Source organism: Falco peregrinus, chromosome 2, assembly GCF_023634155.1.
Source record: "Falco peregrinus isolate bFalPer1 chromosome 2, bFalPer1.pri, whole genome shotgun sequence".
Taxonomy (NCBI): Eukaryota; Metazoa; Chordata; class Aves; order Falconiformes; family Falconidae; genus Falco; species Falco peregrinus.
Window position 1 is genome coordinate 51,007,559 of NC_073722.1, and position 15,160 is coordinate 51,022,718.

General features: G+C 39.1%; 1 protein-coding gene across 2 annotated transcripts in view; it reads left to right on the forward strand.

Moving 5' to 3' along the window:
* Positions 1–452: 452 nt before the first annotated feature.
* Positions 453–15,160, forward strand: part of PPP2R2C (protein phosphatase 2 regulatory subunit Bgamma) — a 207,250-nt gene continuing 192,542 nt past the window's right edge. The window contains exons 1-2 of one of the 2 annotated variants that reach the window (XM_027794797.2): positions 453–607; positions 804–884. In XM_027794797.2, coding sequence (XP_027650598.1) covers positions 592–607; positions 804–884 — 97 coding nt within the window. In that variant the 5' untranslated portion in view covers positions 453–591. Of the gene's footprint in view, positions 608–803; positions 885–15,160 lie in introns of those variants that run through there. The other variant, XM_027794799.2, reaches the window with a different exon arrangement.

Here is a 15,160-nt window from a genome sequence, read left to right on the forward strand (position 1 = left end):
GAGGCGTTCTCCAGGGGCTGCGTGCTGCAGCTGGGGATATGGCCCCAGTGTGCCAGGCAAAGAGCTGTGGAGGGACGGGGGCACGCGGTGGGGAGCTCATGACTGAAGTTGGCCCAACAACGGGCAGCATCCTCTACTGCGGGCCGCGGCGGGAGGCCGGGGGGAAGGCCAGGCTGTGGCGTCGCGTTCCACCGCCGCCGAGGCTGGGGTTCGCCTCAGGCAGCGCGGCCACCCGGCCCCGCGGCGCCCCGCTGGGGGCGGCCCGGCCGGCACCCCCCGAGCCCCGCCGCCGTGCCGGGCCGTGCCGGGCCGTGCCGGGGCCGCGGCGCCGCCTCACACCTGTTGGGGCCGCGGCAGGGCCGGCGGTGCCGGGCGCGGCGGGTCCTGGCGAGGCTGCGCCGCCTCCGCCGGGAGCTCCGGGCGGAGCCTTCCCTCCTTCCCGTCCTCCCTCCCCCGGCTCCCTGAGCGCCCCGAGGCAGAGCTGCGCCGCCCGCTCCGCTGGGAGAAGGAGGAGGCGCCCCGAGCTACCGGCGCTGGGAGCAAAGCAAATAACAGTTCAGAGCACTGGGCGCCTTTCGGAGGGCAACACCCATGTCCCATAAGCAGGGTATCTGGAAACGCTCTCGTTTTCCCGGCGCTCCCTGGTCCCTTCTCATCTCTCCGTTCCCTCCTCTGCCCCTTCCATCTCTCCTCCGGTTCTGCCTTTCTCCTCCGCCACCCTCCTTCCCTTCTGCCTCCCTTAGCCCTCTCCTCCCCGCCGGCCCTGGGTGCCCGGGCTGACTGTGCCTTTCCTCTCCGCGCAGCTGGCGGCCCCCCAGGCGAGAGCGCGGTGGACTGGTGCCTCTACCAGCTCAATGGAGCAGCCGAGTTTGAGGTCTCTGAAGGTGAGTACAGGGGTGCTGAGGTGGGGCGCGTCTCCTCGACCACTGCCGCGTCCGGCAGAGTGTGGAGGAACGTGGCTCGCTGGTGGGAGAGGCAGTGACACAACGCAGCAGCCACCTGGGACCGTGAGGTAGCAAAGACGGGGTGTGGGCCCAAGGCGTGAGGGCAGGTGGGCTGGCAGGGAGAGACCACTGACAGTATGCATGTGCTGGGCCTCGTGTAAGTGTCTTGGCTGGTTTGGTTTTGTTTTATGGGGAGGATTTAGGTTTTCCAGCTAGCGGCCTAAGTGACGTAAGTTATCTTGGCCTTGGCGTCAGTGGCTACTGGTGTGAGGGAGGCCGTGTGGTACCTGCTGGGAAGTTTTCTGGCCCTTCCCCGCCCCCCCACCCCCCCACCCCCAACTTTGGAAAGGGAGGTAGCCTGAAAGTTTTATTTTTTAATATTCTGTGATCAGAAAAGGAACAGCCTTTGGGTGCCAGGGCAAGAAAGTCTTCCCTCCACCTCTGAACCGTGTAAGATTTTGAACACAAAGAGTTTTTAAACTTGGGTGCCAGCCTATATTTTCCAGTATGCCAGATGCATGGTGTGCAGTCTCTGTGAGTGTACTTCAGTGCCTGATTTCAGTGAGCTAAGTGGAGCTGGGACCTCATCTCGATATTCTGGTTTGTTGGTGTTAGGTGCTTCTCAGGCAAGCACCTTTACTATTTGTAAGGGCTTAAAATGTATCACAAGTTCAGCTGGACTGACAAACTTTGCAGTGCTAAGGAAACTGACAAGCTCTAACAGATCGGCTTCAGGTTAAACATTAGGGAAGGCCTTTCAGCAGTGAAGCCGTAGGGTAGGTAGACAACGAACTCTCACTCACTTGAGGTATTTAAGGCTTGTTTCACAAACATAGGTTGAAGTAATAAAGCTACAGATCTTGCCTTGGGGCAGGTAGACAGACTACTTGTTTGGGGTTTCTTTTAACTTTATTATCTGTGATTCTGTGGGGTGTTATGCTTTGTGTTGTGTTTTGTGTTTTACTGTTTGTAGAAGTGATTTAAACCCCGGTGTACTAATAATAAGCTATGGCTTGATCAAGGGTTTGGGCTAAGTTTATCCCCTCCACACAATTATTCCACCGTGGTTTATATTTCAAGGTATACTTAACAGTGTGTGTGATTACACAACACACACTTGCATACTGAAGCATTTCTGAAAATGTGTTGTGATTTTGTGCCTGCATGATTTTTTTTTTTTTTTTTTGGGGTGAAGCTACAATACCAAACCAGATGTGATGACGATAGGTGGGGGTGGAAATTACATCCGTGTGAGGGAGTGTAATGAGTGAGTGACAGCATTTCTTAGGCATCATAGAATGTTGAAAACAAGCTTTAGGTTGGCACTTGTGTTCATTTATAGAATATACTTTTTAACCTTATTTGTTGGGGTAAACACCCAGCAGGTTTAGCACTGCTTTGAGACTATGATGTTTTCTTCTCAGCAGGTGTTTTATTCCTTTGATTTATTGGGACATCTTTTGTCACATGACATAATTTTTTAAGTTAGTTAGCTAATCCAGGCTTCAGTTCTTTTTGTATGAATGCTCAGTTTTACTCCATGACTTAAACGGGTGTCTTAGGTGTTTTCTTCACTCAGCATGAGAATATGTGAAATTCAGAGGCTAGGAACAGGCTGAAGTAGTGTAATTTGGTTACATGAGCTATAGAATCAAATTAATCTGCAGGTAGTAAACCCTGTTTATGTTAATAGGATTATATATAAATATGACATGTATTTTCCAGAATATGTGTTGTCTTTTAACAAACACAGCAATACAATTAGCATGCTTTGCAGAAGTGGAAAGCAAGAAAGGACTACTGTGGCAGGTGGTTTACCTCTTTTGCATGCCAGTGTTGTGGATGAAGTCTAAACCTTTTCCTTTGTGGAAGTTTGCCTCCAAAATAACTTAAATTACACAGAGCCAAACAGAATCCTTAGCTTAAAATGAATTGTTCCTATGACTTCAATGCAGAGGTTTCTTTTCTATGCTTATCCCAGTTCTTTTTACTTTTCAAAAAGGCTAAATCTGTTGTGATTGCAGCTGCATTAGTTAGGATCACCTAACCAATGGACAGAAGGACTAACTAATCTATATTCAATATTATTGTGTTTTTACATACGTATATATTCATATAGACAAACATTTACATATTAATAATCTTGTTTAATGAGTCCTCTGGGCACTCTTTTGTTGCTTTTGCTATTGAATGCATGCAATGGCCCTGTGGTGCTCTGTCAGTTAGACTTCAAAATTGTGTTCTGCAACATTTCTGTCTTAGAGTAGGAAAGAAAATTATTCTTTTTTCCAAAAATAGATGTGTTAGATGAAAAACATTCATTTACATAACAGAAAAGCTAAATTGCATATTTCAAATGCAAGGAAAAATAGAGCATAGTAAGTAAAACCTCACAATCAAAGCCAAGATAATCATATTTGATTTAGTCTTGCTGCCTTGAAACAAAACCCTATTTCAAATATTGCTACTTCTATAATTAACGTCTAAGTGCAAAATATATTTTATTCATGCTAAAGATCTCAAAGCACTTTGCTCACATTAAGTGCAGCCTCACAAAAGCTGTATGAAGAACAGTATTAGGGTATCCATTTACAGGCTGGCAAAGTGAAATACAAAAGTTAAGGAAGTGATTTTTATAGAAGCAGAATGTCAGCTATTAAGTAAGTATTTTGGACTTCTGAAAAGTCAAATCTGCAGTTTTCCCAGGCTATCTAGTGGACTGTTAACAGGACTACTTATTCCAGACACTTTGCTTTAAGTTCCAAATCACATTAACTTCTTCCAAACTTTGTGTAAGTTAAAGCATGTTTGAAATATTTTATGCTGTGAATTCTAAGCTGGCATTAAGTTCTAGGTAGCATTACAGTCCGTAATGATTATATGGATAATGAAAAGATTGAGTATAAAAATCACATTTTTAGTTTTCACTCTTAAAGTTATCTCAAAAGAGACTTGAAATTGGTTTACAGTGTAAATTTTCTTTTAATCTGTTTTGTAACTTTTATGTTCTTGCATGGCTGAAAGCCCTGTTAACATTAGTGCCTTGTGAATTGTAATGTGAACTTTCCTGTTACTTGCCATATGCTGCTCTAGCATTCTCTTTTACTTCTGAGTAATTTGAAGAGAAATTTGTTGAGAAGATAAGATGGATAATATACTCTTTGGTTGTACCATTTGAAGGAACTAGAAGACCTGTGCACTAATGAATATGAATTTATTCACTGTACTTACAATAGCTTTTTGTTTACTGTAGTTTTCAAAGACAGTAAGTCTGCATTTGGTTTAATACTGTCTTTTCCATTTTTTTCAAATTGTGTGGAAAGCAACATGATTGCGCAAGCGTACAACTGAAGTAACATCTTTGTGAGTCTTTGCCTTTATTAGTAAGGCCTCATTAAATAGGAAATCTCCCATCTGTAGATGCTTTCACGTCTCAGTCCTTTTTTGGCCGAACCAAACAATTGTTTTTTCCTTGGTCTCATAAGAAGGTGTGGTAGCAGCTCTTTTCTTGAAATGCCACGATTTGCCAACATTTCTTTTGAAGTATAATCACCATGAACAGATGTCTTTCCATGAGTTGGATGGGTTTGCTTTACATTTCTGGGCTCTCAGTTGTCCCATTTGGACATTTAGTGTACTGTGCCTTTTCTGCACCCCACAATTCTTGGTTTCTTCAAAGGAAACCAAGATGCTTGGAAGGGACTGGTATACCCCTTGTCTCACCCCAGTGTACATTTAGGACACTACCAGCTTGCATACAGCACTGCAAGGTGCATCACAGGACTTGCGTGCTCCCTGATATACCCTCTGATTTAGTATATTTGGATGATACTATTATTCCAGTCCTACTTCATACATCTCTGTTTACATTCAGCAGCTCCTTACATTTCATTCCTCCTTATTTTACAGTCACATATGCTGATGTTTGGTTGGTTAACTATCACTGATGTGTGGAAGCTGCTGCAGTGCAGGGAAAGGGCTCCTGTCTGGAAAGTGTTGCCATTGTACTTTGCTTCTGTTATGATGTTGTATGTGGCTAAGACCAGACCCGATAAATGACTCTTTACGAGAAAACATGGGTATTTGATTATACTTCTGTTTGTTGCTACACAATCTGATGTTGTCTCAATATGAAAGTTTCAGCATGATAGACAAAGTGGAAGGATTAAGGTATATTGAAGTTATATTTATTCATATGATAGCTTTACTTCTAGTGATACTTATCAACAATAATAGTCCATTTTGTGATATTTTTATCTATTGTTTATGGAGCCTTTGTTTATACATGGCATGGGTTTTGTAAGAATTTGTCATTCACATATTTCTGTGGACTACTATAAAAAAAGACTTCTTGAATGTCAATAAAATACTGGAAAGTATATGCACTTGTTATGAAAAGAAAAAGGTGAGTGGGTTATTTACATTTCTCATTTGTTGTTTCCTGATTTTGTGTTTTGATTAAATCATCTCAATGTACTTAAATTAATTTATTCCATAAAAATCAAACCAATTTAATTACAATGATTTATGAAATCCTTACATAATGTTTCTATTGGAACTTAATATGGGTGATGAGTATGTTTCCTCCTAAGAGTCATTAAGTGTCATTTGACCATAAAATAAATACTTTGTTAACACTTTGTTAATTATTTTCTTTCATAAATATCTGACTGAAGATGTTAGCTCCTTTTCTTAGTCTGAGAAGTGGTGTTGCTGTTTGGATGAGGCTTGAAAAACAGACTGAGCTTTTTTTAACCAGGTTTTCAGATTTTACTGCCCTTTTCAAGGACTTCACTTGCCCACTTTAACATACTGTACTTTTTTAGCTAATTATCTGGCTCTTTGATGCCGGAAGTTGCAGCCTTCAACATCTCAGTTTCCAGGATGTGGTCTTCAGCTGATTGCCTTTTTACTCTCTAACCTTCCATAGATCTGTTTTCTTTCCTCCCAGTCTGACCCTTTTTAATATCTTTATTTACATACTTAGTCAGGTTTTCTAGTTTCTGTTAGTTTCCTCAGCTTTGGTTTTTCTTTCCCATTGTCCTCTGTAACACTTCTCTCTGCTAAGGGGGTTGTAGGGAGTCTCAGTCAATTGACTGTTGTGGAGTCTGACAAAGGGGTCTCTTCTCTGTGTCATTGGAAGTCTGCTGTTTGCAGCAGGTGCCTGCATAGCAAACCTTAGCTCTTTTCCCTCTGTCTCTCACTATTTCCAAGTCTACAAGGCATACTATTTTACATGATCCTTTTGGTTCCATCCACATCATTTCTGTCAATTTTGGTTTTATCCATGCCTGAATAATTGGAATTTCTTTGGGTGTTTCAGTTGGCCACATCCTTTAAGATGCACTCAGTATACGTATCATGAAAGATGAAATCACACCATTCTGTGCCTGATTATGCAGGTATTAGCAAGTCAAAAATCATGCTTTCAAGTTTTCTAGCCCGGAATTTAACAGGGACATCTTTTATGCTCCCTCTTTCTCATTAAATGTGCAATAATTTATGTCGTGATTTTATTATACATAATAACACTGATGAAATAAACTGTGATTTCATTTGGGCCACAAATTTGCCATGTAGACTAATTTTTGCATTAAAGATAAACACTATCATTCAGCTTGAATAGTGATGGACAAGAGTGTATAATCACCTGTGGTTCCAGCTGAGATGCAGAAAAATCACCAGATCTTCACAAAGCCTCCTTTTCCATTATAGGTCAAGTTGGAAAGCCAGGGTTCCTTTGTGGAGCTGAGTTTTATATAGGCGTAGAGAGTACCCGTTTCATGATCTTTTAAATTCCAGTTCATAAATGTGTGCAGAAATTGCCTAAGTTGCCTTGGAGAATGTCTGAATAGCTGATGTGCAGAGTTTTTCCTACTGTGCAGTTTTTTTCTGCATAAATGTGTCAAAGCTGAAAGAAATTCCAAGAAGATAAGATTCTTCTGTTTCAAGAATTACAATATGGAAGCTTAACGTCTGCAAATATGAATCCAGAAGTCATATTGCAGGTCATACAGGTGGGAAAGTGACCTGGTTTTAATGTTCTCATTTATCAGTTCTTTTCTGTAAACTGCTTTAAGTCGCTGCACTTTTTACTGAATAATTCAGAGATTTAAAGCAGAAGTCAATAGCTTTTATTTTGCATGTTTGTACAATGAAAAAAAATTCCAAAGTGATACCAAATTATTAGGGGTTTCAACTACTTTTCTCTCTTAGTTTGCTATTCAGATATAAACTCCTTATTCAAAATAATGGTCAGTAGCTTGCATCTTTCTAAGTCGCTGTGTGGTCGCCTAATTGTATATAACAAAACTCCAAAACAGTGAAAGGTGTTATTTACTAGCCAAATTCTGCAGCTTGCCATTTAAGTTGAATTGTCATTGTTTGGTGATCCAGAAGAGGGAGCTACCTCATAAATTTCTAGCAGTTTTGAACTTGACAAAGTCTCCTTTAAAAACCCTAATGGACTTTTTTTTTTTTTTTTTTCTTGAAGGCTGAGAGTAGAGATTTCATGTGATGCTTTTTTATTCACTCAGTTCATAGTTTTCTGATTTCTAAGGACATCCTTGGAGACTTAGTTCTTTAATTTGATTCAGTTTTCAGTATCAGTTCAATGTTTGTCTTTAGACGTTGCATTTGTATAATGCCCTGAAACCTTTGGTTGATATAATGATTGAAGTCCCTTTTCTTTAATATGCTGAGTCTTTTAAAACCTAAATGTTTCTGACTAGTGTGCCATGAATGTTTACAGACGTTTTATGTAGCGTGCAGGAAAATTGTTGTGGCTGGCCTTCCTCAGTACAGCTCCATGAGAGATGGAGGTGGCTTCTCAGCCATTGTACTATATTTTTTCTGTGTAAGGGGTGTTCTTCTGTCCCAGTAAGCAGATACAGGTAGTATTATGAAAATAACAACATATAAAATAGCAAAACTAATGTGCACACAATGATGCACTCACTCTCTCTCGAACTGTAGTACAATTTATAGTGAGTTAATATACCATTTATTATGCAGTATAAAAGTAAAGGACCATGAAGTACCAGGAGAAGGCATTATAACATGTACTTACTAAAACTCGTACTGATGGTCAGGAAGGAGACCAGACTTCTGCGGGCATATTTTAAAGTGCATGATTTAGCTAGGTTTTGGTGTTTGTTGGTTGGTGGAATTCCAGATTGCTATCTGCTATAACGATAAATCTTGTCAAAGCTATCCTAGCTTCAGGTTCATTGTTGGTCATTTTGTGTTAAGAACTGATGTAGTGATGTGGGTTTGTTTCCTAAGGTAACTAGAGTACTGAGAAACAAGTGAATCTTTTTCGTTTTTTTTCAACTGAATAACATGTTCCCTGTTTTTTGTCACTAAGTGTTAAGGAGAATACTCTTAGTATTACGAAGCTTGTCTTTGTTTTTAATCAAGAGGAGTGAATACAGCACTGTGCCTCTTATTTCTTTGTGGTAATCATGCTTTCACATTTCACGTGAATTTTGAGATGCTGGAGTGTGTCCAAAGAGGGACAACGAAGCTGGTGAAGGGTCTAGAGAACAGGTTTTATGAGGCTGAGGGAACTGGAGTGGTTGAGCCTGGAGAAAAAAGGAGGCTCAGAGGATAGCTTATTTGCTCTTTACAACTACCTGAAAGGAGGTTGTAGCAGGATGGGTATTGGTCTCTTCTCCCAAGTACCAAGCAATAGGATGAGAGGAAACAGTGTCAACTTGTGCTGGGGGAGATTTAGGTTGGATATTAGGAAAAAATTCTTCTCCAAAAGGGTTGTGAAGCATTGGAACAGGCTGCCCAGGGAGGCAGTGGAGTCACCATCCCTGGAGGCATTTAAAAAATGCGTAGATGTGGGGCTTAGGAACATGGTTTAGTAGTGGACTTGGCAGTCCTGGGTTAATGGTTGGACTTGATGATCTTAAAGGTATTTTACAAACTAAATGATTCCATGATTCTTTTTCTGGAGATAAACACAGGATAATAAAAGTCCTTACAGGGCCACTGAAAGGTGGGAATGAAGCATTTCATTTTTTATCAACACTGAATAGTGATGCATGTGGTAGTATCCTGCTGTTGACTGACTTCAGATTTCCAATTAGTAAATCTCTAAATATGATTGCTATCATGGAAATTACCGCTGGATTCCATTCATACCTATATGTGGTATTGTAATAAGACTTTCAAGGTTACATTTACAAACTGCTCTGTTAGAGCATTTAGACATTACATTAAGAAGTTGTGTACAACATTCCTAAACTTAAGTGTACCAACATGAACTCTGTGGCTTATTTTGAGTTATTTTGTAAAATACTTTTGAAAATTCTTTATATATTTTTACATGGACACAAATGTATGTGCACGCACACACTGTTTTCTTATGTTCACGCAAGGTTTATATAAAAATCAAAGTTAAATTAGATCAATGTACATGTGTTTGACTTTTTCCTCCTCCAGGTTTCAGACTAAGTACATAAATAAATACTATTTGTGTTATATACATAATATTTTGCATATGTGTGGTACCTGGCTATGGGTTCAAATATGTAATATTTTAAAATATTTGTATGTTCTTAAAACTGATGACCTATTTGTATATTTTTACGTCTTCCATCAAATACAATTTCTTTTCAGAATGCATGCTCATGTCACAGCAAATAGAGTTGGGTTGATTGCAGGAATATGCAAAATGTTAACCTCAAATCTTTCTCCACCTATAGTATTATGTAATTTCTACAAAATATTCTGAAGTATGATGCAAGAGACGGTTCCATTATTTTAGTTGGAACCATTTTGGTATTGCAGTTAAAGATGATGTATTCAATTCAGAGACAATTATGTCTAGACACTAACAAGGGCCATTGATTTGATGTTCTTTTCATAGAGAGGGCATGTGTCAATCAAAAGGGTCTTGTAAAACTATTTAGCATGGTTGCATTGTTAGTGACATACCTTTCTATTTCAAACAACTACTGTAACTAATTAACATATTTAGTAGAGTCTTCTTGGAATCCTGAAATGAAAATAACCCACAATTTCTTTGGGAGATACAAATTATATTAATATTCTTTCTCTTTATACCTAGAATAAATTCTTGTGTTATGACTGGAAACAAATATGCAAGTAGAAGTGTTATTCTTGCAAGACTTAATGGTTTTGTGTCAGAACTGTTTTACTGAATAATATTCATGATCTTTGAATTTGTTAATACAGCCTGTTTTTTCTTGGTATCTGGGTTTGTCCATCAGATAAATCTTATTTTTGAAGGTTGTCTGATAAACTCTTGTGTTAGCATTATAAATTCTGCTTTGAAATTGAGTTTGTTCTGGAAATATTCCATGCTTCAGATTTGGTTTGCAAGAAGCCCTAAACTGAAGTCCCTCAAAATGATATGCAGGGTAGATACAATCAATTTAAAATAAGAATGTGCTCACATTTTAAAAAAATAGTCTTTTCATGCACTACAATTCAAAAAATTCAAAGTGTGGTTATTTTCCCTTAAGGTTTGTCATGTGAACAGATTTTTTTCGTTTGTTTCTAAAGCCTGGCAAACTGTTGCTTTCAGTGCATGCTGTCTCCTCTATTCTAAACCAGGAAAGCACAGCCACATTTCAGTTTGACTGCTTTTCCTGGGGTTCTTAGAGATTTTCAGCCCTTAGAATACTTGCTCTAGTGGAACATCCACCTCTTCTAAGTGGAAGCTAAGGAGAGCTTGCAGGTTTGCCAAGTGCGTTGAGAGTGCAGCTTTGCATTGATGTTTCTTCAGAAAGGTGCCACTGTGCCTCAGGAGCTTTGTGGCTTTATGTTGCTTTTTGGTTTCCTTCTCTGCTCAAGCTTCTCCACAGTAATTACAAGTCTTACTTAAAATGTGATACCTATGTTGATATACTATGATATATATCACTATATATGATATACTGAGACTTTTCTGGAAGTAGCAACTGTGCAATGCAGTTTATCTCACTTTAAAAATACTGCAATATTAACTTGGTATTTCTGATTTCTAATCTGATGATTCTAGAGGCATATTTATTCAGTAACAATTACAAAAACACACAGAGGTGTGTTAAAGGATTTGACTCTCTTTTTCCTGATGACGTCAAAACTTAAAATGTACTAGGGCGGAAAGTAAAAAGAGTATTTTGTGTCAAGGAAACTGACCTCAGTGTTTGAGCTTCTTGATTCTACCATGAGACAGCTAACCTCTGCTAAAAACCATCTCTAGTAGCCTTAAGAGACTATTGCTCTCCTGTGCTGAGTCTCTTTAGAAGCTTGTGACCTGTATTACACATCAGATGTCAGTCCTCAATACTCTTACGATAGAAATTGCCACCTTTTCCTGTGTGTTCATAAAGTACGTAGGGCAGTGCCTTTGCTGGCTGGTGCTAGGCAATACTGATTTTGATAGCCCTGTCACACTTGCATAGCAAACTCACTTAGAAAGAAGCTACAAAGCATCTGACCAATGTGTGTATATATATCTTCTCATCAAATGCCTGAAAGAAAGCATATACTCAAACCCTGCAGTTAAAAAGTTAAAGAAATAAAGGAGGATTGCAAAACCCAAACTTTTAATGACATTACCATACACTGCTATTTCTGTAGGTACCCTGCTGCATTTTGCTCACAGGTTTTACATGGCTCTATTTTACTTCTTGGCTATGCAGTGTGAGAATAATTAGAGATCTGTACTGCTCCAGACATGGAGCTGTATGTTGTTTCTTTGGTGAGAGCATTTAAATATGTAACCATCCATGTAGATTCCTTTTTCCTTTTTATGGAAAAAAACAGCAAATGCTTACCTATGTTAATGTAACATTTGAGATCAGATGGTAGCACAAGTCAAGAAATTCAAAGATATAGTTCCCACAGCAACCATAATTCAACTTCATTGCTGTAGAAGCACAAAAGCCCACACCAAATACCATGCAGAATACCGCATATATGCAAGCGTGTGAGATACAGTTGCTAGGAGAGCCATAAATTTTAATTTCCAGAGGTATTTAGCTTCACATTTTATATCTATTATTACGATTGTTATTTGTATTTTATTGAAATAGTGCAGTAGTGAAAAACTGAGGAAAAGAGGCCAGTTGGATTAGTGAATCTTTTTGCTTTCTTGTAATGTACAAACAATAGGTTATATTACTATCTCTGCCTTTTTTGGGGGTTTGCCTATTTCTAAGTAAGTAATATTGAATGTGAAATAAATCTGGCCTGCTTCTTTATCTGATTCTATTTTTTGTCTTTGTTTAGTCCAATTCTTGAACTGCGGCTCATGAGGTCTATTCATTTGCTTACCAAGGGTAAATAAACCAGGTATTTATCCACATGTAGTCATACATCTTGTTATTCAACTGCATCCATAGCTTAAGGTTCCATTATAAAATATCCCAAAGCATATGGAATGTATTTATTTTCAATATCTATTCGGATGCTTTTAGTTTCTTTGTTTGCTAGCTATGTCTGCCAATTCCTTGATTTGGTCATGTTAGGCATGTTTCATTATTATCAAAGTTAGTAAAGAGGTAGAAGTGTCCTTGTTTTGAAATTGAAAATCTGTAAGTATTTCAACTATGGTACTTACTTGGCACAGAAAATGTTTTATAAATAATATTTACAGGATTTCCAGAAGTTGGTTGGCTGAAATACCGATATATGTTTCTTAACCTTTCAGATCTGGCCAGTGGAGAGAGAGACTATGTTTGAAGACTGGTATATTAAGTCCCATTCCCATGGGTGATTATTATATCTGTAGGCTGGACTGAGCATTCATGATTATTTAAAAAAAAGTAAAAAAATCCCTTTGACTGAGGCATATGCTAATACCTCATAATTTATTTGATAAAAACCCCCACAATGTAACTGTATCTCACCAGTCGCTTAAAAAAAGAAAAAGGAGTGGCATGGGATAAGGAAGGTTGATGACAAGAGTTTCTTTTCAGTAAACTAAAAAAAATTAATTTGGACTTCATCTAGTTTCTACTAGATTGATTTTTCTCAGCCCTCCATCACATCTTAGCCTGCAATATGAGCCCTTTTATGGACAGTCTGGGCAGAGCTGAAAGACTGTTTGGATGTGAAAATGTTCTCCTTGGGAAATCTTTGGATCCTGCCCTTCCCAGATAGTTAGGCAATCTGCTCTAGGAAACCTGTTTTGACAGTGCCTGTTATCTCTGCTAGGCAGAGTCCTATAGGGACCGTCACAGCCTACCTCAAAGCCAGGGTTTAGGGGAATTCACTCTGCAGCCCTCCGCCTTCCCAAAGCTTTTATTGTTCTGTTTCATTTTGTTCAAAAGCTAGTTATGAACTGCACGCATATTATTGTACGTGTGTTTAAAATAATATTTTATATGAAATGCAGGTTTCCTTGTGTAAGAATTTGTAAACCGAAGTTTGAACTCCATCTGAAAATTAAAACAAAACATTCCCAGTGGCCCAGCAATTTGTTAATAGATAAATGCGGAAAGATTAGTTAAATTCTGGCAACCATCTGATCAAGAGTTGGTCTAGTCTTTCCACAGGGGCTTTATTGTTTCTGAATTCTATGAAATGAGGAAGGGGACTGGGAATTGTGAATCATGGGAATTCTTCAAGGGGCAGGCAGAGTGCTGGTGTTTGAGTGGAATCTGGGTAAAAAAATGATTTGTAATGCTGTATGTACTGCTGAAACAAGACGCCCTTCAATAAATGAATACCTAGGATATAGGTTTTGTGTAAGAACAGTGTTGTGTTCATAAGCTTGCATCAGCATCCTGATGACATTTCTTGCTCCAGTGTATCTAGCTAATACTTTGGGGCTTTCCTAAAGTGTGAATAGTTACAAAGGTGTTTTTATTTTCTTCTGTTTATCCTCTTACACCTAGTAGTTACGGTGTTAGTATTTGAACTGAAATAAGTAAAGGCAAACTTCAGTGGAAATGAAGAACTGCATTGGGATGAATAGTAACTGGAAAACAGCAAAACATTCCACTTGAAATTGAGCCATTGCTAGTAAATAGTAATACATAAACAGACACAGGGTCTAGAAAACACTAAGTTTACAGTCATGTTTCATTACAAGTTGATTAATGGCAGTGTTGCTGGATGATTTGGTGCAGCTATATACTATTATTTTATACGATTAATCACTCTGCTTTTAGGCCCGGGGAAGTGAAACGTACATTTGATACTGCCAGGGATTGCTGGTGATCTTGGCGACCTCATTTTGTTTTGAGGCAGTGGGCATCCTGTGGGAGAGAATGGCTGAACAGGGAGCTGCTGCTGAGCAGTGGCAAGAGTTCTGGCATTGTGAACAGGGTCATACTTTCAACAGTTACTGCCATCAGAGGAGAAAGTTGGTGTAATTCGATAAGCGCATATATTTTGCCTCAAGCATGTATCTTCTGTGTGCATACGGCCCAAGAGCCGTGGATTTCCTAATGGAACATAGGACTTTGATGAAAGTGGATGGCCATGTCACCTTGCAGTTCTCAGTGGAGAAGAAAATCTTCCTCGGTGGGATTAAAACCATCTGCTTGCGTCATGGGCTGTTAGGTATGAGATACGATTTGACTGTAATTTCTTAGTTGACATTAGTAGATGCAGGGTTGGTATGTAGAAAACAATGTCGCATCTGTTAGGGATTTTTGTCATTTCTCTTCATTTGAAAATATGTATTTTCATCAATTACAATCGGCTGGAAAGAATTAATGACAATTTTTTGCAATTTTTCAGTTTAATTTTTCAGAATTCTGACTGCAGTAATTTATTCTATCATCCAGTCAAAATTGCCACAAAGATGCTTGAATTGTATTTGTTAACTGGCAGAAGTTTTGTAGAGACGTTGGTAGTGCTCTGTTATTGAAGCTGGCAGTACACTTCCTTTTGCAGGATCTTATTTCCAGTTTCAAACTTTGACCAGCTCCTAACCATTGAGGCTAAAACTAACAATCTTTTCTCTGGGCTTGCCTCAGTCTGATTATTCACAGCAAGTTCTAGTCAAAACTATCTACTTGGCTTTGAGCATAAGCCTCACAGGAAAATGCCTGGTATCCTTTTGCCTCTTAAAAAAAGAAAGAATCCCATCAACCTTTCCTCCTAAAAGCTCTAGTGCTTCCATGCTTTGAAGCAAGAACTTTGTTTTGACAAGGTGAATATAGTCAATTTGACTGTATTCAGGAGCATCTTTCACTATCCCAGTGAATACCCACTGTACTTTGATAAATTTATAAACCTCTGAA